General features: G+C 46.7%; 3 protein-coding genes across 13 annotated transcripts in view; 1 reads left to right on the forward strand and 2 right to left on the reverse strand.

Moving 5' to 3' along the window:
- Positions 1 to 3,116: 3,116 nt before the first annotated feature.
- znf131 (zinc finger protein 131) lies at positions 3,117 to 8,351 on the reverse strand. Of its 5 annotated transcripts, XR_014118819.1 has the most exons (8): positions 8,151 to 8,351; positions 7,251 to 7,474; positions 6,295 to 6,396; positions 6,048 to 6,192; positions 5,110 to 5,768; positions 4,788 to 4,918; positions 4,088 to 4,665; positions 3,117 to 3,778 (listed from the first exon to the last, which is right to left on the reverse strand). XR_014118819.1 is itself a non-coding variant. In XM_027027636.3 (7 exons), the coding sequence occupies exons 2-7, from the start codon at positions 7,375 to 7,377 to the stop codon at positions 4,156 to 4,158; spliced, it is 1,674 nt and encodes a 557-aa protein (XP_026883437.3). In that variant the 5' UTR covers positions 7,378 to 7,393; positions 8,151 to 8,351; the 3' UTR covers positions 3,117 to 4,155. The 5 variants fall into 5 exon arrangements, 4 of the variants coding, with proteins under 4 accessions (XP_026883437.3, XP_081559435.1, XP_081559437.1 ...); XM_027027636.3 differs by having other exon boundaries at positions 3,117 to 4,665; positions 7,251 to 7,393; XM_081703309.1 differs by having other exon boundaries at positions 3,117 to 4,665.
- A 4,050-nt stretch (positions 8,352 to 12,401) lies between these two features.
- On the forward strand, positions 12,402 to 17,352 carry selenop (selenoprotein P). 3 transcript variants are annotated; one of them, XM_081703312.1, is made up of 5 exons: positions 12,402 to 12,551; positions 13,362 to 13,583; positions 13,708 to 13,920; positions 14,006 to 14,123; positions 16,977 to 17,352. In XM_081703312.1, exons 2-5 carry the CDS (start codon positions 13,381 to 13,383, stop codon positions 17,169 to 17,171), a joined length of 729 nt encoding a protein of 242 aa, XP_081559438.1. In that variant the 5' UTR covers positions 12,402 to 12,551; positions 13,362 to 13,380; the 3' UTR covers positions 17,172 to 17,352. The 3 variants fall into 3 exon arrangements, with proteins under 3 accessions (XP_081559438.1, XP_026883420.2, XP_026883421.2); XM_027027619.3 differs by lacking the exon at positions 16,977 to 17,352 and adding an exon at positions 14,222 to 16,589 and having other exon boundaries at positions 12,403 to 12,551; XM_027027620.3 differs by lacking the exon at positions 16,977 to 17,352 and adding an exon at positions 14,222 to 16,589 and having other exon boundaries at positions 12,417 to 12,551; positions 13,359 to 13,583.
- Positions 17,353 to 19,110: 1,758 nt separating this feature from the next.
- Positions 19,111 to 23,207, reverse strand: part of ghra (growth hormone receptor a) — a 27,736-nt gene continuing 23,639 nt past the window's right edge. For all 5 annotated transcript variants that reach the window (XM_081703306.1, XM_035536405.2, XM_027027628.3 and 2 more), the window contains one exon: positions 19,111 to 22,606. In XM_081703306.1, the coding sequence (XP_081559432.1) occupies positions 21,641 to 22,606 (966 nt within the window). In that variant the 3' untranslated portion in view covers positions 19,111 to 21,640. The remainder of the gene's footprint in view (positions 22,607 to 23,207) is intronic.

Genomic DNA, 23,207 nt, shown 5'->3' on the forward strand with positions numbered 1-23,207 from the left:
GGACAGTCCTGAAATTGGACTAGTACATAAAGAGTGACATGAATGACTTCCTGAACTCACTCTCTCTCATTGGGTGTGTAGGTGCATGTGTGTGCCTGTGTATCTCTCAATCTGTACTTACACTGAGTTTCTGAGTCATGGGTTACTAATGATAGTCCAAGCGCACGCCTGTGCCAGCGCTGTGCAGATCTGACAGCTCAGTGGAGCTCAGACAGGATGTGAAGGACCTCTTGTTCCATTTCTACACTTTGATCCTTCACATGTTCTGTTCAATCACCCAAGGCACCAAAAATCAAAGGCCCTTATGAATACTCACTATCTCACACACACGCACGCACAAACACACACGGACAGTAAGTGAGGACCCTTTTTAAGTAAACAGCATGCAGGGCTCCTGAGGTTACCCATTTGGGACCATGTGCCATGCATACATAACTTACACTCTATTGGGACTATGTGCTGTGTATATATAAACACACACGCACGCGCACACACACACACACACACGCCAAGGTACCTTGCTGACATCACAGCTGACTTGCAGACAGATTTAATGAACTGCCCTGAAAGGTTGATTATGTCATCTAGAAAGCCCCCAAACAGTCGTGTAAGAACAAGCTCAGTTCATCACTAAACATCCAGGCACTAATGACTGGCTGTTAGGAACATCAGTCAAAAGCAGTCTTCCTCTATACCATAAACCTATCCAGATTAGTCAAGTTTCTAGGTTACAAATGTTATACATCAGGTTATCACCACCAGTCTGGAAACACACTTCAGCCATTTTCATGTCTCTGATTATGCAGATATGAACTTCCTGTTTAAACTGGACAAACACCTGTGCAGTGGGCCATGTGAATTACTGCTGCCGTGATACAGTTTACACACATATTGTACCATAAACAACAAACAACGCCCCTGCTGAAGAATGTGCACACTACACCATACTGAACAAGACTTTCAGAGGAATGACAGATGAGAGAGACCGGTAGAGGCCCTTTCCCTCACTGCTTTACACACAACTCCAACACGCTCAAGAGAGGTGAACACACAGTGCAGCTAAACACTGCAGCCTCAGAAAAGATCTTTTGTTAAACACACACACCTCTTCATCAGCCAAAACGCACAGTTGCACATCATTTCTTTTAAAGTTAATACCCCCTTCAACCAGCCAATTACATAATTCGTACATGAAAACAGATTCAATCGGGTTTCGACAAACTGTAGTGACTGAACTCTGTTAAAGTCCTTATTGTAGCGGCAGGTGCAACCTGCGTGCGTGCTTTGAGTTGACCTGTGCAGCAGCTACAAACCCCCGCCATGGCGCGCGCCTCCGTCTCCCGTTAGGACCGCACACAGCTGTCCGCTTCATTGTCTCCGTTCATCCAAAGGCTTCAAAAGAACCTTTCATCTCACTACTCACGCGTGCGTCGTGTGCTCGCGCCGAGGACCGATCAAAGTTGCTGCGAGTCTCCGACCATTTAGACACCAAAGTCGGCTCAGATGTTCAGCACGTCGCCCAGCAACCGAATTACAAACGGTCCGGGCCATAGGCCGCGCGGAGACGCGCGTGCTTCCCGACACCTGGGAGCCTCCGGTAACCGCTCGGTCCTCGCGTGCAACTGCATCTGACCGACTGCGTTTGGGCAGCATGACCGCTGGTGCGCGCTGGAACATAACGGCACGCGAACACAATTGAGCCGCCGCGCGGGACAGCTCGGAGGAAGCGTCGCGCTCGAGGACACTTACCGACCCACGACTCCCGTACGACGTGCGGCACGAGACGATTTGCAAGATTCTCAACATGAACAACAGACGCGACACGTAGCATTTAAACACTGTGACAGGCGCGCTCTCGCGTTTGCCGCTAACCCGGTTAATCGCGAGTCAACGTTCAGTCTCGCGATAACAAACTCGGCGTCTGCAGGTGCGTCCTACCTTTCTGAACGGAACGGGCGCGGGATCATCCTGCCGACCCCCAACGGCGAAGCATGCTGTCTCATCTCGCGCTGTGAACGAGGTTTAGTAGCGCGAGCGAGCATTCCAGCAACGGAAAAGGCGGATGACTGAGTAACCATCCGGCCAATCAGGGGCCTCGGGGGGGGGGGGGGGGGGCTGTGGTGTCACGAGCGCCACCGCTACTCAACACTGCCCGCGCGTTGGGTACCGCTCGTGTGCAACCCCCCAGTTCAACCCTGCACACCCTGCAGACGCTGCCGTTACACCGACACCTCGTGGCCTGGAGGTGTCAGCGTTGGCTTGATGGATATGCTCGCCGCATTAGTTTAGTCCTTGATTGAAATATGTCCAGGAAACCCACCTAGAATGCTTACTTTAAAGGTGTCTACCACACTTTGTGTAACTAACATCATTGTTAAAATATCCTTTTAAAGTCCATAATTATATGATTTACATTTACAGCATTTAGCAGACACTTATCCAGAGCAACTTACAAATATGCTGTCATTTACCCATAGAATACATCCTAATACAGTACAGTAGGTTAGAGTCCAATATACCAATGAACTAGAATACTGTAGAAATACAGGGATCACTGCTGATACCTAGAAGTACAAAATACATGAGGTCTCTCTTAAACAATGATAAGCATAATAAACAATAAGTACTAAAGTTTGTTAGACAGCATTACTGTAATAAACAAATCCCTACAATAAGTACTAGTTTAGTCAGTCAATATAGGAGCTGGGTCAGTTGTCATTTTAAATATTCCACGAATAGATGGGCCTTCAGTCTGTGTTTGAAGACTGCAAGAGGCTCTGCTGTCTGGACAGCAAGTGGAAGTTCATTATACCATCTGGGAGCCAGGACAGAAAATAGTCTTGACACATGCCTTCCATCAGACCTGAAGCAATGTATTTCAGGCCGACCCATAATTGAGCTTAGAAGTACTCGAGGTACAGATCAGGCTTTGACCATTGACCTCATGTATGAAGGGGCTGGTCCATTTTTGGCTTTGTAAGCAAACATCAATGTTTTAAATCTGATGCAGCCAGCACCTGGAAGCCAGTGAAGGGAGCGCAGCAGTACAGTGACATTATCTATTCAGAGACAATATACAAACCTTATATGAACATATAAAGACCCACCAGAGATGGTGCTGTTTTGGCATTTTATTGCTCTGTACAAATTAATAACAATTTCATATAGTGAAAAACACAGACAGACAGAATTCTGAAAATCCAGAAAACTGAATATCCATTAGAGAGAGAGAGAGGTTGATCCTAGTAGGTCAGCAGACGTAGCAGGACATTGGGTGTTAGTCACCACAGCTGTAGGGGACGGCTCCACCCCTCACCACAGCTGTAGGGGACGGCTCCACCCCTCACCACAGCTGTAGGGGACGGCTCCACCCCTCACCACAGCTGTAGGGGACGGCTCCACCCCTCACCACAGCTGTAGGGGACGGCTCCACCCCTCACCACAGCTGTAGGGGACGGCTCCACCCCTCACCACAGCTGTAGGGGACGGCTCCACCCCTCACCACAGCTGTAGGGGACGGCTCCACCCCTCACCACAGCTGTAGGGGACGGCTCCACCCCTCACCACAGCTGTAGGGGACGGCTCCACCCCTCACCACAGCTGTAGGGGACGGCTCCACCCCTCACCACAGCTGTAGGGGACGGCTCCACCCATCAGCTCCACCCCTCACCACAACTGTAGGGGACGGCCCCACCCATCAGCTCCACCCGTCTGAATCCTGTGTACCTCTGCTTGAGCCCTTATGCTCATTCAGACACAAGCGTAGAACAGCAACACTCTGCAATATACAGACAAAAATCTCAGTTCTTACAAAAATATGTACTTTTCCGCCCCGCCTAGCAAACATATTTTATTTCCTTAAATTAACGTTCTGAGTAGAGGCGTTCTTGTGCAGTTTCTACATGTTCAAAATAAGTTCTCACCAAATCAACTGAATTAACATGCGTCTTCTCAACAAGGTTTCCAAGCAAATTCTTAAAAAACCAAAAAACCAAAGAACCAAACAGCCCAACATGAAACAGGATGTTGCTGCCCCCAACGCAGACGCCCGCCTGCCGTCCCAACACGGTTCCTTCAGAGAACTTACTTCATAAATAAATATCACAGTTCATTTTCTACGCCAATGCCAGGAGCCACGCCCCCAGGGCAGAGTTTTCATACAGCCACACCCTGAACCTTCTGCTCCTCTGTTGTGTGCTCTTGTCCATGTGAGTCTGAGTCCACAGGCTGCACCTCCATCACATGCTCCAGCTGGACCTCCACCGTCTGCTCTTTTAGCCCCGCCTCCTCCACCTCTATCAACACCGCCTCCCCTTCGCCCACCCCCGAGGGCGGAGCCTGCAGTGCTGACCCCTCCTCCAACACCACGGCCTCCTCGACGGTCACCACGTCCACCGGCTCCACGGTGACGTGCTCCACCCGCATGCCGTCATGTAGCACCAGCCTGTCCTCGCCCTCCTCCACCCCGGCCACGGCCAGCACGGTGGTGGAGTCCGCCATCACCAGTTCCTCCTGGAAGCCGTGCTGCTCATGCAGATGATCACTCAGGTCGCGCGGCTGCGTGAACCACTGGTCACAGAAGGTGCAGTGGTTGGGCTTGTCGCCCGTGTGGATCACCAGGTGGTCCTTGAACTGCTCCCAACTGTTAAAGACCTCGTTACACACCTGAAGAACCACAGACGAAGAGTCAGGGTCAAGGTGAGGGTCAGGATAAAGGTAAAGGTTAGGGTAAAGGTCAGGGTGAGGGTCAGATCACAGCGGGTGCCCAGTGCGCCCGCCCGGCCTACCTGACACTCGTAGAGCTTCTTGCGTCCCTTCTTGGCTCCTGATCCGTTTTGGCAGGCGGACATGTGGCACTTGAGCGTGCTGTTCCTAGCAAAGCGCTCGTGACAGTCAGGACACTCAAACGGCTTCTCACCTGCACACATGAAGGGGAAGAGAAAGTCATGACACACAGGACAGGAAGAGGAAGTCACAACACAACAGAGCTAGACACGTTTACTTTGCAAAAACCAATGCTTGCTCTCTCTACCCGCCGCCACACACACACACACACCTTGTTATGCTGTACTGTTATAATGGCAATAAACAACCTGATTTGATTCCCACCTGTGTGTTTTCTCAGGTGTTCTTTAAAGTGCCCGAAGTGGTCGAACTCCTTGTTGCAGTACACACAGACGTGCACCTTTTTCTTCTGCCTGCGTGACTGTTCTTCTGCGTCGAAGTGGTAGCTGCTAAGGTGCTGTTTGAGGGCTCCTTCACGCGCGTACGTCTTCCCACAGTGCTTACACACGAAGGGCTTCTCCAGACCGGCTGCATGCGTCTTCATGTGCTGCTTCAGGTGGTAGAAGAGCTTGAAGCTGCGCTCACACCTGTCACAGCGGAACATGTCCAGCTGCACCTCCACCAGCTCCATGCCCTCCAGCGTCCTGGCAGCCACCAATGCCTCCTCCTCGCCCCTCTTCACAACATGCACCACCTGCTCCCCCTGCTGGTACTTGCTGGTGATGTCAGCGAGCAGAGCCAAGGCTGAGTCGTCCGAGGAAGACTGCGGAGTTCCTCCGGCCGCGTCCACCACCTCCTCCAGGACGTCCTCCTGCACCTCCAGAGTCTCCTCACCAACCTCCACCTCAATCTCCACCGTTTCCGTGTCCGCCGACGGCAGTGTCTCCGTGATCACGTTGGAAGTCTCTGCGATCTTCCTTTTCTTGGCTTTGCTCTTCCCAGCATGCACCTGGGCTGTACTTAATGTGGTGACTCCGTTCATCCTGCGTGAAGATTTCGCATAAGCTGCATGGTACCTACAGACTGAATATTCCTTTAACGCCTTCACGTTAGTTTACCTCCAAACTACATTATTTGTATTTAAGATCAACTGAACCCGTTTTGGTTACATCTCCATCACTTTTCCCTGTCACGTCTCTCTCCAGTGTGTCTGGTCAGTCTGACAGGTATGTTACCCTCACCCAGACTAATTCCGTGTGTGTAACACACCCGACTGAGTGGGTGGTTAGCCCCGCCCCACGGCAGCAGTGTGAGAGTGTTACCTGTTGTTTAAGGCTTTGATGGCCTCCTGCATCTGAAGGTACTCTGCAGCTCTCCAGACATCAGTCACCTCCTCCTCCCCGTGCACCGCTAGCATCGCCGTGTAAGTGAACTCCATCAGGTGACGGAACGCCGTGTTGCTCACACCTGTCCAAACACATCAGGGACAGTAGAGGACACATGCATGATGGGAAATGGATCCACCCATACAACGTGTTGCTGCTCCTCTCATCATTGCCCAGCACGCACCTTCGATCTCCACCAGCGGCTCCTGAGTAAAATCTTGGAAGAACTTGTGGAAGAACTGACTGCAGGCCGCCAGCACAGCTTTGTGGGCTCTGAACTGGTGCCCTGCAGGAAAGAGAACACCAGCCTTCAGGTAACACTCACAAAATACTTCAAACAAAAATACTTAAACACCAGAGCAGGACGTTTAAGCAGAACTGGAGTCCTGGACAGAGTATTACCTACTGTAGCTCTGACATCTGATTGTAATGAGTCTGCCCATAACACTGTAGCACAGTCCTTGCTCCACACCAGCTCCTTAGCTAATCATCACACCCCTCAACTGAATAAGCGGTTTTTACTCTGAGAAGAACACGATGATTCTGTTGAAATGGTACCTCGACTCCTATTGATCAGTCCTGACTTGTGACTCATGATACATGGTCACGTCATAATCACTGTGGTCCAAAATACTCTCCCCTGTGTCTCATTGAAGACAAACATTGACGTTCTGAGCTCCTGTAAGGCTGGAGATGTACAACTCTCACAAACACTGAGGTTCTGAGCTCCTGGAGATTCATGCACCCGTCCAAACTGATGCACACGGTAGCTGTTTGGAAGTGAAGGTCTTGCTCACTGATAACCAGGAGGTGCACTTCACTAGACACGGGACCAGCCAGCAGGAATGGTGGACAGAGAGGAACCTCTTAACCCTAACTCAGGGTTAGGTCACGACGTACCTTCAGATATGAACCTCACAGCGAGGATTTCAGTGGGACACACAGAACAAAGCTCTAGCCATCCCGTGTCTAGCTACTAGCTAGTCTTACATCTGCTAATCCAGACAGAGTTCCTCAGAAACGCCCTGCATGAGTGTACGAGACGCCAGAATTCACCTCCACGCGCAGAGCGCAATCCAGGAAACCAAGCAGCCGAGATGGTTTGAGGTTCAGCACGAGACGTGGACAGTGCGCGCTTACCGTCGACAATCAGCGTGATGTCGGTGAACTGGTCCAATTGCCGCTGCTCGTTCAGTTTATCCAGCATGACTTTGTAATGGGCTGGAAACTCGTGCGCGGAGTCTCCGGCGCCCGCCGCCTCCGTCATGGTTGTATCCCCGTCCCTGCGCGAGCCACAAACTACCGTTAGGTGGGGTGAACGAGACGGATGCGTGCGTACAGCCTCAGCCGGCTCGCGCATTGCCCTAGTCCAGGAGAATTAAGCCAATTAGACACAGTTAGCTGTCATTAAACCACAAAACGACATCAGTTTCTGTAACACCAAAGCACTCAGCAGCCATTTAAAAGCGTCATAGCTGTCGCGCAGACAAACAGCGGAACCTGAACGGGCTCTATAAAGTGTCGCGTGCGGTGCAGTAGTCAACTAAACCGTCTCGTTTACCGGCGGGTGCACGCTTGGTGTGGTGGTCATTGGAGAGTCTCCCCCGCCAAACACGCCACGCAGAGTCCACGCAGTTCGCCAGCACGCACGGTACGCGTGCATGGCCGGCACGCGCGCACGCACGCCCGGCCGCCCGCGCGGATCACTGTAAACGCCAGGCGGGTTAGCTGGGTAGCTAGCGCGAGCAGACAGCTCAGCGTGCCAGGGAGCAGGACGCGTGTGTCCCGCGACGTCAAGCAGAACCCACACGCCGTGTACCGTCCCTAAAGCCCCGTACGGTCACGGGACACGCGACCAGGCCCGTTAAAGCTCGTGCGGCGGGCTGCCACGGGGCCTAGCCAGGCGCGCATTCGCCATTTGTTATTTGACCATTGTTGTTACGTCATCAAATCGCGCATTAAAATGTACAAATCAGACATTTTATCGATTGAAAACAGGCACGCGAACGAGCATTTAATTACGCCCCCGTGCGAGCCCACCTTGTTCGACACTCCACGGCTGAACGAGGTTGTTTGTGCGTGTCCAGCTCGCGCTGCTGTCCCCGAGCTCTCTGCGTCGATGGTCGGAAAAGGGCGGGCGCGTTTAGCGCAGGCCTGCAACTCCCAGAAGTCCAGTCGAGTGGGGATGATGGGTCGTGGTTGCTGAGCAGCGCTTAACAACAACAAGGTTATCTTGTCGAGCTAGGATAGAAATGAAAGAAATGAACTTCTTTAGCACTTCCTCATAAAGGTTTAGATAACTAACTTCCTTAATCATCTTTTTTTTTATTAAGTCAATCCAAGTGATGTAGGGGACTCCTAGAATTCTATATTATTCTATAATTATTATAAGTGATGTAAGGGACTCCTAGATTTCTGTAGTAATTCTATCATTATTACAAGTGATGTAGGGGACTTCTAAACTTCTATAGCTATTCTATCATTATTAAAAGTGATGTAAGAGACTCCTTGACTTCTATAGATATTCTATCATTGTTTTAAGTGATGTAGGGGACTCCTAGACTTCTGTAGTTATTCTGTAATTATGATAAGTGATTTAGGGGACTACTAGATTTCTGTAGTAATTCTTGATTATTATAAGTGATGTAGGGGTCTCCTAGAATTCTTTAGTAATAATATAATTATTATAAGTCATGTGGGGGACTCCTAGACTTCGATAGATATTCTAAAATTATTACAAGTGATGTAGGGGACTACTAGACTTCTATTGTTATTCTATAATTATTATAAGTGATTTAGGGGACTACTAGAGTTCTATAGTAATAATATAATTATTATAAGTGACTTAGGGGACTCCTAGACTTCTACAGTTATTCTATCATGATTCTAAGTGATGTAGGAGTCTCCTAGAATTCTATATTATTTTATAATTATAAGTGATAAAGGGGACTGCTAGACTTCTATAGTCTATAATTGTTATAAGTGATGTAGGGGACTACTAGACTTCTATAGTTATTTTATAATTTTCATAAGTGATGTAGGTGGCTCCTAGAGTTCTATAGTATTCTATAATTATTATTAATGATGTAGGGGACTCCTAGGCTTCTATATTTATTATGTCATTATTAAAAGTGATGTGGGGGACTTCTAGAATTCTATATTATTCTATCATTATTATAAGTGATGTATGGGCCTCCTCAAATTCTATATTATTCTATAATTATTATAAGTCATGTGGGGGACTCCTAGACTTCTATAGTTATTCTATCATTTTTATATGTGATGTAGGGGACTCCTAGAATTCTATATTATTCTATAATTATTATAAGTAATGTAGGGCACTCCTAGACTTCTGTATTTATTCTATAGTTATTATAAGTATTGTAGGAGATGCCTAGATTTCTATAGTTATTGTATCATTATTATAAGTCATGTAGTGGACTACTAGACTTCTGTAGTTATTCTATAATTATTATAAATGATATATGGGACTCCTAGACTTCTATAGTAATTCTATCATTATTATAAGTGATGTAGGTGATTCCTAGACTTCTGTATTTATTCTATAGTTATTATAAGTATTGTAGGAGATGCCTAGATTTCTATAGTTATTGTATCATTATTATAAGTCATGTAGTGGACTACTAGACTTCTGTAGTTATTCTATAATTATTATAAATGATATATGGGACTCCTAGACTTCTATAGTAATTCTATCATTATTATAAGTGATGTAGGTGACTCAGAGACTTCTGTAGTTATTCTATAATTATTATAAGTGATGTAGGGGACTCCTAGACTTTTATAGTTATTGGCCAGTAGGTGTCTCAGGTGGACTTTTCAGTCTAGTCTAACTCTAGTCTAACTCTGAAAGGCGTTTAGCCCAGTTTATGCAGAATTTATTAATCTCTCCGTACATATGTGTGGGTCCTTTAATGTAATTCATACTCTTTAAACTCAGTAACCCACTGGATTGCTTGATTTATTGTCGTTCGTGGACCGACAACCCTGTGCAAGACGCTTCCAGGAGCAACTTGTCACACGTGTTTTTGGCAGCTTTGTGACGCAGTGTTGATCCCATTTGAACTAAATCAGTATGTAAAGACAATATGTCAAGATACTGTAGGTATGTTTGTCAGAGAATTGTTCCTTTATCCTGACATGGCATTTAGAAAGATTCTGAAGTCTCACGAGCCATCACGCATCATTGGTGTCTAGTTGGTAATCAGGCACGTTACCCCACAGCTTTTGTTGGAGACTCGACCCGCTCGGTGTCTTGACCTCAACAGCACAAATAAATCAGCAAACGTTGTGGTCGGACTGGAGGACCTCGAGACACCAACCCTGTCGTGTCCTGTCCTCGCACAGCCTGGGTGAAGGTCGTGGAAACTCGCACAAACTCCGCTGGTCCCAAACACCACGATAGTGAGGACTGTCACTATCGTTGAAAGAGGAAAAACAACTTTTTAAATTTAAATAATTTTTTTTCTAATTTTAAATATTTGTTTATTAAAATCAATTATGTATCAATGTTGTTTATGGAGACTTTATGTTGAATGTCTTACATATTGAACATGTAGATGATGTTAGCAGACCAGTATGGTTCAGTAACACACCTCCACATTAGTCCCATTAATGCTTGGCAGTGTGAACAATCAGTACATAACTCACCTGACACCAGTAATCTAACATCTAACAATCTCAGATGCTCTCTCTCTACTAGGGGTCAGTGAGTCTCAGATCCAGCAAAGCAACCATGACATTTATTGTCCCTACAGACCTTGATTTCAGAGTCCATTTCTGCTCTTGCTTTGACCTTTGGATGAAGCACAATGTGTTGTAGTTCAGTAAATCATTTAATTGCATGTAACTCCGTAATCTCTAACTCGGGATAGTAGGTTACAGGTTAAAAAAAGCAGAATGCTATCTAGATATGATCATCTCACCTCAAGGCTGTAACATTTTCTCAAGCAAAATTCCTGCATTGATGTGTGGGCAGATTCAGTGGGTTTGAAGCATGTAGTGTATTAGAAGTGATTGGGAATAAGAGTATTTATCCCAGAAGGGTTAGAAGATTCCAGCAAGGACTATGATGAGTAGATAGTCCAGGTTCTTCTGACACTTAAACCCACACACACTTACACAAAATTGGGTTTCCTCCTCTGTTTACACAATTACCTATATAATAAAAGACCAGCAGACCTTTCTCTTAAACATTAATCAGAATAGACTATTCTGACCTCAATATGTGTAAATTAGCACCATGTGTATTGATAAGATATGGTTAAAAAAACTGTTAACATTGTGAATGCTTTGCCACTCATGACTAAGTGACTTTTTTCCAGTTATCATTTTTGAATGGTACTTCTACTGTGTTCATTTTAACATTATAATTTATAATTTCCACTATTTTTGTTTTTCCATGTTACTCTAGGGTGATGAGGAACAAGTAGCACATCAAAGCCATCTTTATGTTTTCAGTGTGTATATGAAGTCAGTGAGCCTTCACCAGCAATCATGATACACTAGAAGGCTTTAACAGGAAATACAACAAAGGCAAGTTGAAGCTTGGATTAAATATTTGATCTTTGTTTAGACAAAGAAGGCGATCTCCAGTTCTCACAGTTAGTTGTGTTAGTTGTTGTGTTAACTGTGTTTGTAGTGTAGGGTAGTTGTGTTAGTTGTTGTGTTAGTTGTTTTTGTAGTGCAGGGTACACTACTGAAACTCTGTGATTATAAGTTTAACCAAAGTTGTTAATGTTTCTGCTCAAGCAGGAAACTAAAAATTTAATCACAGCAAAAACACATTCACAAAAAGTGCTGACTGGGTCCAAAGCCCAACAGAGCAGGACAAACATCGCAGACAGACATGTGACCTCATTTGCTGTTGCATAGCCCTCACACACACGCACACGTCATTTAACACTTCTACATGCACCTATGAAGTGCAATATGTAAGACTAAAATATAATTATTACATATCTTATCAGTGTGTGTATGTGTTTCCTTGTGTGTGTGTGTGTGTGTGTGTGTGCTCAGCTCCGGATATCTCTTCTGTTCAGCAGGGAAAGTGGCTGGAATGCAACAGCCTTTAACTGTTTCATTTCTGGAGGTTGTTTACGTAATGAAGTTTGTTGTTTATTGCCTTACAATGTGGCAGTTAAATATGATACAGAAAGAAAACACACAATTCACTCAAACAGCAGTGGGCCTGGCCTGCTGCTTCGACTCCATCACACTAACGGCGCGCGGTGTCACGCATGGGTACTCTGATAAAGGGTTAAGAGTGAGCAATCTGAAGTGGGCTGAGCCTGGAGGAACTTTGGCCCAGTGCGAGTCGTCAAAAACAAGCTGAGAGGATAAATAGGAGGAGGGAGGGTTGTTTTTATCTGGAAAAACTGCAGGAAGAACTGCTGAAGTGAAGACTGTTACAGAAGACCAGTAAGTATCTCATTCCCACCACTTCCTACACTTCTGCACATGTTGAGTCTCGCTACTCTGATCGGATATTAAGCAGAACTGGATTATTGTAAATTAACTAGAGAGAACTTTTGCTATGACACTGTTAAAGATCTAAACGTTCTGAACTTTCATGATAACAGTACTAAAGGAAAACATCATTACCTGTAATGACCTTTTGTCCAGTACAGTAAAACCTTTAAACTGGTACTTTGTTAAACTAGCGTGCAGCCAAAACAATCAGAGAGAGAGCGCGCGCACATGCGCGCGCACACACGCACACACACCATCACCCCTGTCGGTGGTGGGGGTGGGGGGTAGTACTCAGGTCTCTGGAAGTTTTTTTTTTTTAATTGTACTGATAATTTGAATAACAAGATTGCATTGCAAAAGCAGCACAGCTTATTTTGACCTTTTCATAATAATGCTGAACGTTTAAATAGAGGGAAATTATCTCCCACAATAATCACATGACAGCAAGTTATGAATAAACTTTTCACTGCGACGTTATTTCTAATGTTCGCGACCATCGATGGTCAAGATTTCATGATTTACGAGACCTCTAGGGGGCAGCACCTCTGACCTCATCGCTGTTGTATGCACATGCACCATGTACAGGAGGACCGTTTGCCATAACACACCATAGGTGTGTGCTGTTTCGCATATGGATACATTTATACATTTTAATGATTATTACGTAAGGTTTCCGATCTCTACATACGAGTCATTTTTAGGCCAAGTCTGAGGCCTGATCCTCTCTTGCCTGCGTGCGCGTGCGTGTTCGTTCAGCAGAGTGGGCTGTGGAGGCGTGATGTGGAAAGGGCCCAGTCTCCTCCTGGCTCTCGCCCTGCTCGTGGGCTGCAGGGCAGAGAGAGAAACAGGTGCAGACCGCTGTCAACAGCCTCCGGCGTGGCGGATCGGGGAGGCGTGGCCACTGAGGGACGCCCTGGGCGGCGTGACGGTGGTAGCGTTCCTGCAGGCCAGCTGACTCTTCTGTCTGCTGCAGGCAGCCAAGTAAGTCACGCAAAACAGGGTTCAGAAAGTGCACAAACACACCGTCAGAGGTCGCAGAGGTCAGAGTGTGAGGGATGCGGCTCAGTGTGACTTCAGCATGACATGTTTACTTTCCTCCGAACAGACTGAGCAGGCTGCGTCTCATGCTGGAGAGGAGCGGCTACACAAACATCACGTACATGGTGGTGAACAGCCAGGACGACAAGTCGCGCCGCCTGCACCCGCTGCTACAACAGAGACTCTCAGAAAACATCACTCTGTACAGCCAGAACCCCGACGAGCCTGATGTGTGGCAAATCGCCAACGTGCTGAAGGACGACTTTCAGATCTACGACAGGTCAGCCGTGTTGAAAGGGTGGGTTTGCCTGGGGCGGTGGGTGGAGAGTTTTGTACCCCAGGGTAACGGTGTCCCTTTCTCCCAGGTGTGGACGCCTTACTTACCACTTGTCCCTACCCTACACCATCCTCAGTCAGCCATACGTGGAGGAAGCCATAAGAAACTCCTACTGCAGTGGCATGTGCGGAGACTGTGCTCTGGAGGTAAAGCACGGCCCCTTCATACACACTCAGGGTCAGAGGTCATTGCTAGTCCTCACCATATCACATGTCTGGTCACGTAATCTGTCTGCCAATCACAGAACTCCACTGAACTTGTGGTGTGTAACAAGACCGACAAAGGTCAACCAGCGGAGGAAACACCCAGTACAGCAGAAGAGGATGTGGGTCATCATGGAGTTCACCACAGAGGTCACCACAGAGGTCACCACAGAGGTCACCATGGCAGTGGAGAAGGGCATAGTCATGATGGCTTGTATCATCAGCATGGCCACCAGGGGCAGGTGTTCGGAGGGCAGGCTCCTGTGCAGCAGATGCACAGTGACCCCCAGGTCATGCATGAGGCTTGAGTGAAGCGTGCTCGCTGTAAGGTTCAGTACAGCTGACAGCAGGGGGCGTCCTCGCCCCCCTCCAGCTGATGCTGACACTGACGGCGGCTGATCGGGCAGCAGGACGGCGAGCAGGACGGCGAGCGTCCCGCGGCTCTCTGACAATGCGAGGAGCCGCTCGCTGCTTCCTGACACTGACAGGGGCTGGCAGAGGGCAACATCAGGGAGACCTGACAGTGACGCTCCGCCTCCCTGCTTGACTGACAGCCGTCCCAGCAAACCTGAGCCTGACCTGCTGGGGTTAGCCAATGAGGATGACAGATTTAAGCAGGGGCACCACCCTCCCTTAACACCGGTGAGCCTGTCGAGTGCTCTGGTGTGAAAATACCGACCAGTATTGGCACCTCAGCGTTTCTTAGCACTGGTTAAACACCACTACATCCCCCAGGAGACACTGTACATCAGCAGTGTTTAGTGCCCCATTCCTGCACGGCTGTCATGCTTAGAACTTAGGTGTCTTAGGGTTGTGTTAGCACAGATAGTGAGACATAGTCCGTTATCAGTATTATTGTTAGCATGATATACCCTGGGGATGGTCCAGCGTGGGGGGGCATTCTGGGAGTGCAGGGTGCAGTCATGTTCATGGCGCCCACCCTCTGTTAGGACCTCGCGTGGCTTTTATGAGGTCAGGTGCGTAAACTAGGCGATAGTGGCACCTGACTGACGTGCTGCCACTGGTTGAGGGGGTGGGGTCACGCAACATGCTGGATTCTCTAAACAGCAACAAGATTCACAAGATTCAGCTCGGACTTGTGGAATTACAGGATGCTGCGCTATTATAATCATTGTAGAGCTTTTCCAAAAGGAATTGCAAAGGTAAAAGTTCACATTTACATAATTTTCCCAATTACTTGTATGTAGTGGATCAGCAGGCATGTTTAATAGTCGACGTTTTCAATGCTAGGTTCTCCTGTACATAAGAAAATTGTAAAACAGGATTAATAATTAATATATACACATATTTCAAGGTCAAATTAGAGCATAATTATTTCCATTCCAGTTTCAAAGGAAGAAACATTATGGTTCTCCAGACTGAACCCATTACCCCATGCTCCCAAACCCTTCTGTCTCTGAAGACCTGGTCGTTTATTTACCATTAGGTCTGTGCATGAGAGCAGGGCAGTTTGGCCTTGTACAGATAATTAAAGAAATGTCAAAGACCAAACATGTCTCGGGTGGTAGACTACACATGAGGGCAGAGGAAAATTGTCAAATTATTTTGTTGCCATACTGCAAACAGATCATGTGTAATTTACAGTGCGATGTAGTGCATAAGAGTTACAATCACGCCATACAGGGACGAGCAGGAATACAGACGTTAAGATGGAACATTTGAAATACTAAATGAAGGTTTTCCAGAAAAGTTCTTTAGACCTGGAAAACCGGATCAACTGTACAAAAATGTCCATGCTTTTGGTTTTGACGGTCACACGAACGCGAAGCTCTGTAGCACTGAAAAAAAAAGTTACTTTTCAATAAAAATGAATTGGTGTAAACAAACCTGCGTGTGCTCCCGAGCCGTCATACCTGTTTATATCATACGCGTGCAGTTTACAACCACTAAGAGCCAAGATCAGCAGCCCACGTTTACAGCAACACTTCCGACGGACCCACATGAGTCGCCTCTCACCTCAACAACCTTTGGCATTTAAAACATTTGGTTGCACCGTTTATTTTCTAGGCGTCTAATTTCTTTGCCGTTTAATCCGTGGGCGACAGATGGCGCGCGCTTTCTTCCTCCCGTTCCCGCACGCTGCAGGTTTCCCTTCGTGCCTCACTAAATTGGTTCCAGACATTCACATCCGCCCCTGCGGTTCCTGCACGTCCAGCCGCCGTGTCCTCGTTACATGGAAGTTCTGGTGCTCTGACATTTCACTGCAACGCGATGTCTTGTGCGCCTAAGAGAGATCGTTTTCAAAATGCACGCACCAGTTCAGTCGTATGAAGCACATTTTCAAGAATGTACACAAGGAAGTATAGGCTCCATCATGAAGAATCAAACTATTTTTACAAGTAGCCGAGAGAGAGAGAGAGAGAGAGAGAGAGAGAGAGAGAGAGAGAATAATAATAATAATAATAATAATAATAATAATAATAATACACAGGCTATGAAATTAATAAATTAAGTGGGCAAGGTACTTGACTAGTAATCAGAAGGTTGCTGGTTCAAGTCCCACCACTGCCAGGTTTCCACTGTTGGGTCCCTGAACAAAACCCTTAACCCTCAATTAGTCAAGTTGTGTTCAGTCATAATTGTAAGTCGCTTTGGATAAAAGTGACAGATAAATGCTGTAAATATATATGACAGACAACTGAAACTACAATTTTATATTTATCTATGAACATGAATAGAGACTGGAACTAAAATAAACAGTTTTTAGGATCACAGGGTATCCATGTATCTTTGTCCTGAAGCAGTGTGTGGTGTTTCCTTGTGTTTATCATTCAGGATCCTGTCAGTCATCAGAACAGGGGTCGTTTAGGCCTACAGACACTGGACAGAGTGTTGGGTATGGAGGAGTTGGAGCACCTCCTGACATGTGCCGACGTTTGGTGCTGGGGTTGTGTGGACTACTTAGGAAAAAAACAGGCTCTGATTACAAATGACCTGATAAAGATGTATTTAAGCAATGTAAACTTTTAGATAACTCAAACGATGTAATATAATATATTCAGCAGATATTTAGCTACTTTTAATTGGGTTTTAGATACCCCTTACCTAAATGTGGTTTCTTGAAGTACACTCAGGTTTAATTTTGCATTCATAAAAAAAATATATTATATATATATATAAATAAAAAGAAGGGAAGTGTTGCATAGACTTACTTCACTAACTATGAATTTTATTACAAACAAAATGCCTATTTATTCACAGACTTTAATGTAGCTGCGGTGCATTGTGGGGGTCTGTGGAGGTCTCCACAGGTTAATCAGAGCGGGCGGTGCTCTGGTTCAAACAGCTCGTGTGTAATTGCGTACAGGCTGTTGAAGCGATTTTATGCCTCGTGGCATTCTGCAGACAGTTGTTGTTGCCATCCTAGTCGTGGTAACCTGCTAATATCAGCATGCCGTTTACTTCGTCTCACTTTACCATATTTCCTGTGGCCAAACAAAACTGTTTTGGACATCAGCTGTACAGTAGCCGAGGCGGTCCAGTGCATGCTTTAGTGCTTGTTTGTCTTGCAGAAGCTTGCATCCAGCAATGAATAAAGGTTTTGTTTTTTTTTAAAGTGGAATAACGTAGAATTACAGTCATTATCTCAATTTAACAAATTCATACACATTTTCCAGAACCCACTTTGTAAGGTGGCGTTTTTGTCTCGTTGACCCTGTGGCAAGTGAACATACAGAGGCGCCCTTCAGCACGTCGCGAGCTGTCCGCTCAGTCGAAGGAAAAGGTCACCGAGCACGCGGAGGCAGTAAAGTGGACAGAGTGGGCAGCTTGATGCGCGTAATTGGCCTGAACTCCTGTCCAGAGGAGCAGAGACTCGCAGATAATTACCTGCAATGTCCTGAGGAGTGCGGTGTGAGGCAGAGCTCCTGCGATCCAATCAGGCGCGTGCCGTGCTGCTGAGTACGTCCAGGCCGCCTAATTGCCTGATATGCTTCCAGCCGCCTCTGTAAGCACTTAGCGAGCCACTCTCACGAGCCTCCTCTCAATTCGGTGCATTAGCGCTTCAGCTGTGTTGACCGAGCCTCCATAATGCGCGCAGCCTTCCTGCCAGCATGGCTCCAATAATGGAGCCAAGCTAGATGTTCGCAGCCCACGGGACGCGGATGAATGCGCCTCGCGTGCTGCTCACCACAGCCTGTGGTCATTACTACTGTACGCCTCGGGAACACGGAGAACTTCCTGTTGTGTTCCAGCCTGTCTTAAAATGGAAGTCACGCGGCACTGTTTAAGAGGGCTTTCCATGCTGGGGAATAAGTGACGTCACGTCAGTGCGTACGCGCACGTGCGAGGATCTAATCGTGGAACTGTTGATGTGAAATTTTGTACAGAGAGCCTCAGTCGCGCTCGAGCCTGCTGGGCGCGCTTTAAAGACGTCAGTAGTGGATTGACAGTTTGGATAAGATAAAATTTTCTTGGATGCATTTTAATATCTTAAGCATTACAGTTTAATATCTGAAAAACAAAATACTTTAAGTATAATTTATAACTGTATATTCCTGAAGGACATTCTTTTTTGCAGCAGCAGAATGCAAACGGTTTTGTTGCAGGCAGGGAATTTGACTGTCTTCCAACTGCTTTTTTGTTAAATACTTGAAATATTTGACCGTAACATTTCCCACCTGCTGCCCGGTTTCTGATCGGAAGTGAAGTCCGTGGGCAGTGTGGTGTTGGGGAAGGTGCCTTATCCAGGTCTGAATCTCCACGTGACCTCACCGTGTCTCCACCCAAAATGGGCGCCTTATCACTAGTTTGTGCATTGTGTTCAAACTATCCTCCCCCCCCCCAGTTTATCAAGGGCACAGTGACTCTCGCAAGGTTACAATATCTGTGTCTTCAGCTGTTGCTTTTAAGCATATCCTCACTCACTCACTCACTCACTCACTGAGAGAATACTCAGTCTAGCCACAACAGTAGTCTGGTATGATTTATTCTAATTTCTTTTTACATCAATAAATTGTAACATTAAAACTGACATTAACTCAGAAACATGCAGTAAAGGCAATTCGTTTGTTTGAAGCTGTTTTTTATTAAGCTAAAGGAAAAAAGTTTATATCTAGCGTTGACAATTATATAGTCTCCTGCTGCGCTTTGATAAACGGAACCATTTCCTCAGTTTCGCTCTCTCTGTAATGTCAGTTAATTATATAATGACTCCACAACAACAAGAAAGGCAGCTTTAGGAAAACATTGTGCACTGCATTGCACATTTCAGAATACATAAACAAAACCCACAGTGCCGTTACACAAGACGAATGAGCTGGCGTTTGCAGAAACACTGCACAACTGTTATCCTGCATGTACAGGCCAGCCTTTGCCTAAGAGCCTTTCACATGAGAAATCGAATCCAGCCTGAGGAGAGGAGGAGGCAGCGTTCCAGGAGCAAAGCGTTCCGTAGGAAAGCCCAAATCACCCAGACAGTTTAAGACATATCCATTAGAACAGATACGCAGTCTCCCTCAGTGAGGTCAGACACCGAGACAGTGGGCCGCAGTTTAGCACGCTAGCTGGTCACACGGGGCGTTACATGGATGATTACGTACATGTTAAAGTCTTACCCATCGTGTCCACGGGCAGTTTCACATTAATTGTATTTATGCAGATGAAAAGATTCAAACTGAAATGTGCATGTTTGTCAGTTTAGTTTCTACTAAACTCTAAATTAGCTTATTTTTCATAAACCTTGTGTAAATGTGGGCCAAAGTAGTGACACGTGCCGAGTCCTGCGTTACTGGGACAAAGAGGCAGGGTCATGGGTCAGACGAGGGTAGGGGCGGGGCATGGACTGGGAGGAGTAGTTTATGTCCAGATAAATTCTCCTGTGTATCTACACCCAAATGTCTATATATGGATTTTAGCTGGTACATAATCTTTACTGTAAAGATTACGTACATCTTTACTGTAATTTCATTATTTTAATTAATTAAAAACTACTAATCTTAATGAAGATTGCACAATAAATGTTTAAAATATATGTTTATCTATATCTGTCACAATGTAACATTCTTGTCATATTCTGACTTGGGTGTCCTTTAATAACTTTGAAAGCCAATTCATTAAGTACCCCTGATTTATCTGCATTGTGATTGTGAATAAGTAGATATATGTATGTATGTATGTATGTATGTATGTATATATATGTGTGTGTGTGTCGCTATGGCAATGTATTAATATTAATATAAAGCAGCACAGTCCAGCGCTGAGAAGAGAGTCACAGGTCCACCCAGATCCTGAATGAATCTCCACTCGTAGGAACCATCACACATAACATGTTCTCACTGCAACACTATTTCATGTACATAAGTTTACACAACCTACCAACACTTTAGGTGGAAAACACTGGGATCCCTCTTCCTACAGGTGAATCTATGCTTAAATAATTCTGATTTATAATAAAACCCCAAAAGCACAAACTCTCAGACGCTTTCCATATGGCAGTGTAGTAGGAGGTTCTGTCATTTCACTCCGTGCCCTTGTGTAGTCAGGATCCTGCTTCTGGGTTTCAGGACATTAATCAACCATCAATCGTTAAATCAGCCGTTACCTAGCAATTATAAAATCATCATCACAAGCGTTGAGCACTTGATGTGTTTGTTAAGACAAGGCTTCGGAAAAAAGGCCACGGAAGCCTGTAGCTCAGAGGCATTAAAACACTGATCTCACACTCATTAGTTAAGCGTAAGGGTTATAACTACAGCAGAACGCAGTGTTTGGACTTCCATATACCAGGAGGTCGTGTCCAGTTAATCCTCTGAATGAACAGGCAGCCGGATCGTTCTGTACTTATGTTCCTTGGCTTATCTACAGGAAAGGAACCACTCCAATAAATCCGATGGCGGCAGTCGCTCTGGAGACTGGAATGAGGGAGAAATACTGCCGTGTCGTGAGGATGACTCAGCAATGGCCTCTCTTATCCCTTTGGCAGGAACTAGACGTTCCAGGGTTCCTGATTTCATACAATGATTTCTTCTTCACAGTGAAAGCACAGAGATGATTTTTTTGTTGTTGTTTTACATGAATATAAGAGAATTACTAAATCAGGGTTATTACAAGTGTGCCTAATTGCAAGACTGTGTAGTCAAAGCACATATATGACATTAACAGAATGTCACGTTACTGCCAAACCTTTCCCGGATCTCTGGATCTGTCCGAACCCAAATGGACCTGAGCCCGAGACACTTACACGGCCTCTCTCTTCCTTCTTTTCCACAGCATGGCCAGATGTAAAACGTAGTGTTGTGGGATGTTTTTCATTAGCTCACGTATCGCTGGGATTCCTGAAACAGGATCCACTTTCTCCAGCCTGGACATTACAACAAGTCAGCGAATTACGGCGTGTGTGCAGCCTTACACACCAGCAGCAACAGCTCAGCTGCTGAGGGGGAGGGAGGCTCGGTCCCAGCGTGACCGGGCGCATCCCGGTTCTGCCCAAGGGTCCCATTTCAGGGGCTGAGGTTCTCCAGAAATTCGGGGGTTAGGTACCCCAAGGGTAAGGCAGGCTCACCGGGCGGGAGTTTGAGGGGGTGTGGGGGGCACACTGATGCCTGGGGGGCCGCGGAGTGCAGGAGCAGGTGGTGACTGCCTCCTACCTCCTGCACCACCGTGTAGTCCGAGACAGGGGGCAGCACTGAGGCCAGAGGGGCTTCCGGTGAAAAGTAAGGCATGTGGGGCTGTCTGTCAGGGGCCAGGTACCCACCCTGCCAGGCCTGGGGGTGGGGCTGGGGTGGCTCCGACAGGGTGTGGTACGCTTGCTCGGCAACCCTGCTGGAGGCAGCATCAGCAGCCTGCTGCCTAGCAACCGTCTCGGAGGAGTAACCGCCATCAGAGTCCACCACCAACAGCTGCAACTTTCCCTCCTCCTCCTCCTCCTCAGCCACATCTTCCTCCCTGTCCTCCTTCTTCTTCTTCATGTCAGTGTTCTTGCTGGGTGTGCTGCTTTGCTGACCAGGTGACAGCAAGACCCCTCCCCCAGGTGTGACATCACTCACCTGGGCATAGAAGTCCATATTAATCCAGCTCTGGCTGCTGGGCTGCATCTGGACAGGGATGTGCATGCCAGCTGCCTCCGGTGTTGTGGTGGTGCTGTGGATGTGGGTGGAGAAGCTGCTCCTAGCAACCACTGGGCTGTGCACCTCCCTCACAGGTGGGATGCTCTCAGGCTCTGCCCCCATGTCTGGGTCATAGCAGCTGGCACGACCTGAGTCATCGTCACCCTTCAGGCTGAGGGCATGGGAGGAGCCAAGGTGGGTGAGACCCAGAAGGTGCTGAGTGTCCGAGGTCTCACTCTTCTCCACAACGTCCTCCATGTCCAGCTGGATAAACTCCACCCATGGGTCCTTGGGGGCAGAGTGAGGCTTACACACGTTCTGACTCCTCAAAAGAGAGTCTAGCTGCTCCATTTTCCCTTTCTGTGAACAGCAGAGAAGGTGATTATATACAACACTGTTTGGGCAAAGTGCATACAAGTCAAAGAAAAGCACTTTATTAGTACTGCAAAGGAATTCTCAGTATTCACACAGTATTCTTCCGAAAAACTACAGCTGAACTGACAAATGACTAATCAGCAAGTGTCTTTTCCTCTGATCTCTTTGTGAGAGCGCTGGAGACGACTATTTATTGTTCAGAGGGAATGTAGAGAGGAGTTTGAATAGAGAATCACTCAGTGGAGATGGGAAAATTACCTCCAAATGCTCAACAGTTCTCTGTGACTGTGCTATTATCAGTGTACAGACATACAGCTTTTTCGCTATAATTTAAACTACTGAGTGATTTGAACTCATTCTGTTCAGATAACACGTGTAAAAGGATTTATGTAACCTGTTCAGTTATTCAGTGTAAATAATGCACGCAGAGTCTCCCTCGGTTATCAGTGTTGAGGGATGCAGCTTCTGGGCTGAACAGGGCTTGGAGCGGTAGACCTGCAGACTGCAGCACAGGTGTGTGGGGGCGTGGTAGAAATAAGGCATAAGACTGTGGGGGCGTGGCTATTTTCATGACTGGCACAGATGC

Source organism: Electrophorus electricus, chromosome 20 (assembly GCF_041902795.1).
Source record: "Electrophorus electricus isolate QZ-2024a chromosome 20, ASM4190279v1, whole genome shotgun sequence".
Lineage (NCBI taxonomy): Eukaryota > Metazoa > Chordata > Actinopteri > Gymnotiformes > Gymnotidae > Electrophorus > Electrophorus electricus.

Coding starts and splice junctions, on each gene's coding strand:
- znf131 (XM_081703309.1), bottom strand. CDS start 7,470: ATGCGCGAGCCGGCTGAGGCTGTACGCACGCATCCGTCTCGTTCACCC. Junction 6,397..7,250: donor CATCACGCTGATTGTCGACG/GTAAGCGCGCAC, acceptor TCTTTCCTGCAG/GGCACCAGTTCAGAGCCCAC. Junction 5,769..6,047: donor ATCAAAGCCTTAAACAACAG/GTAACACTCTCA, acceptor ATCTTCACGCAG/GATGAACGGAGTCACCACAT.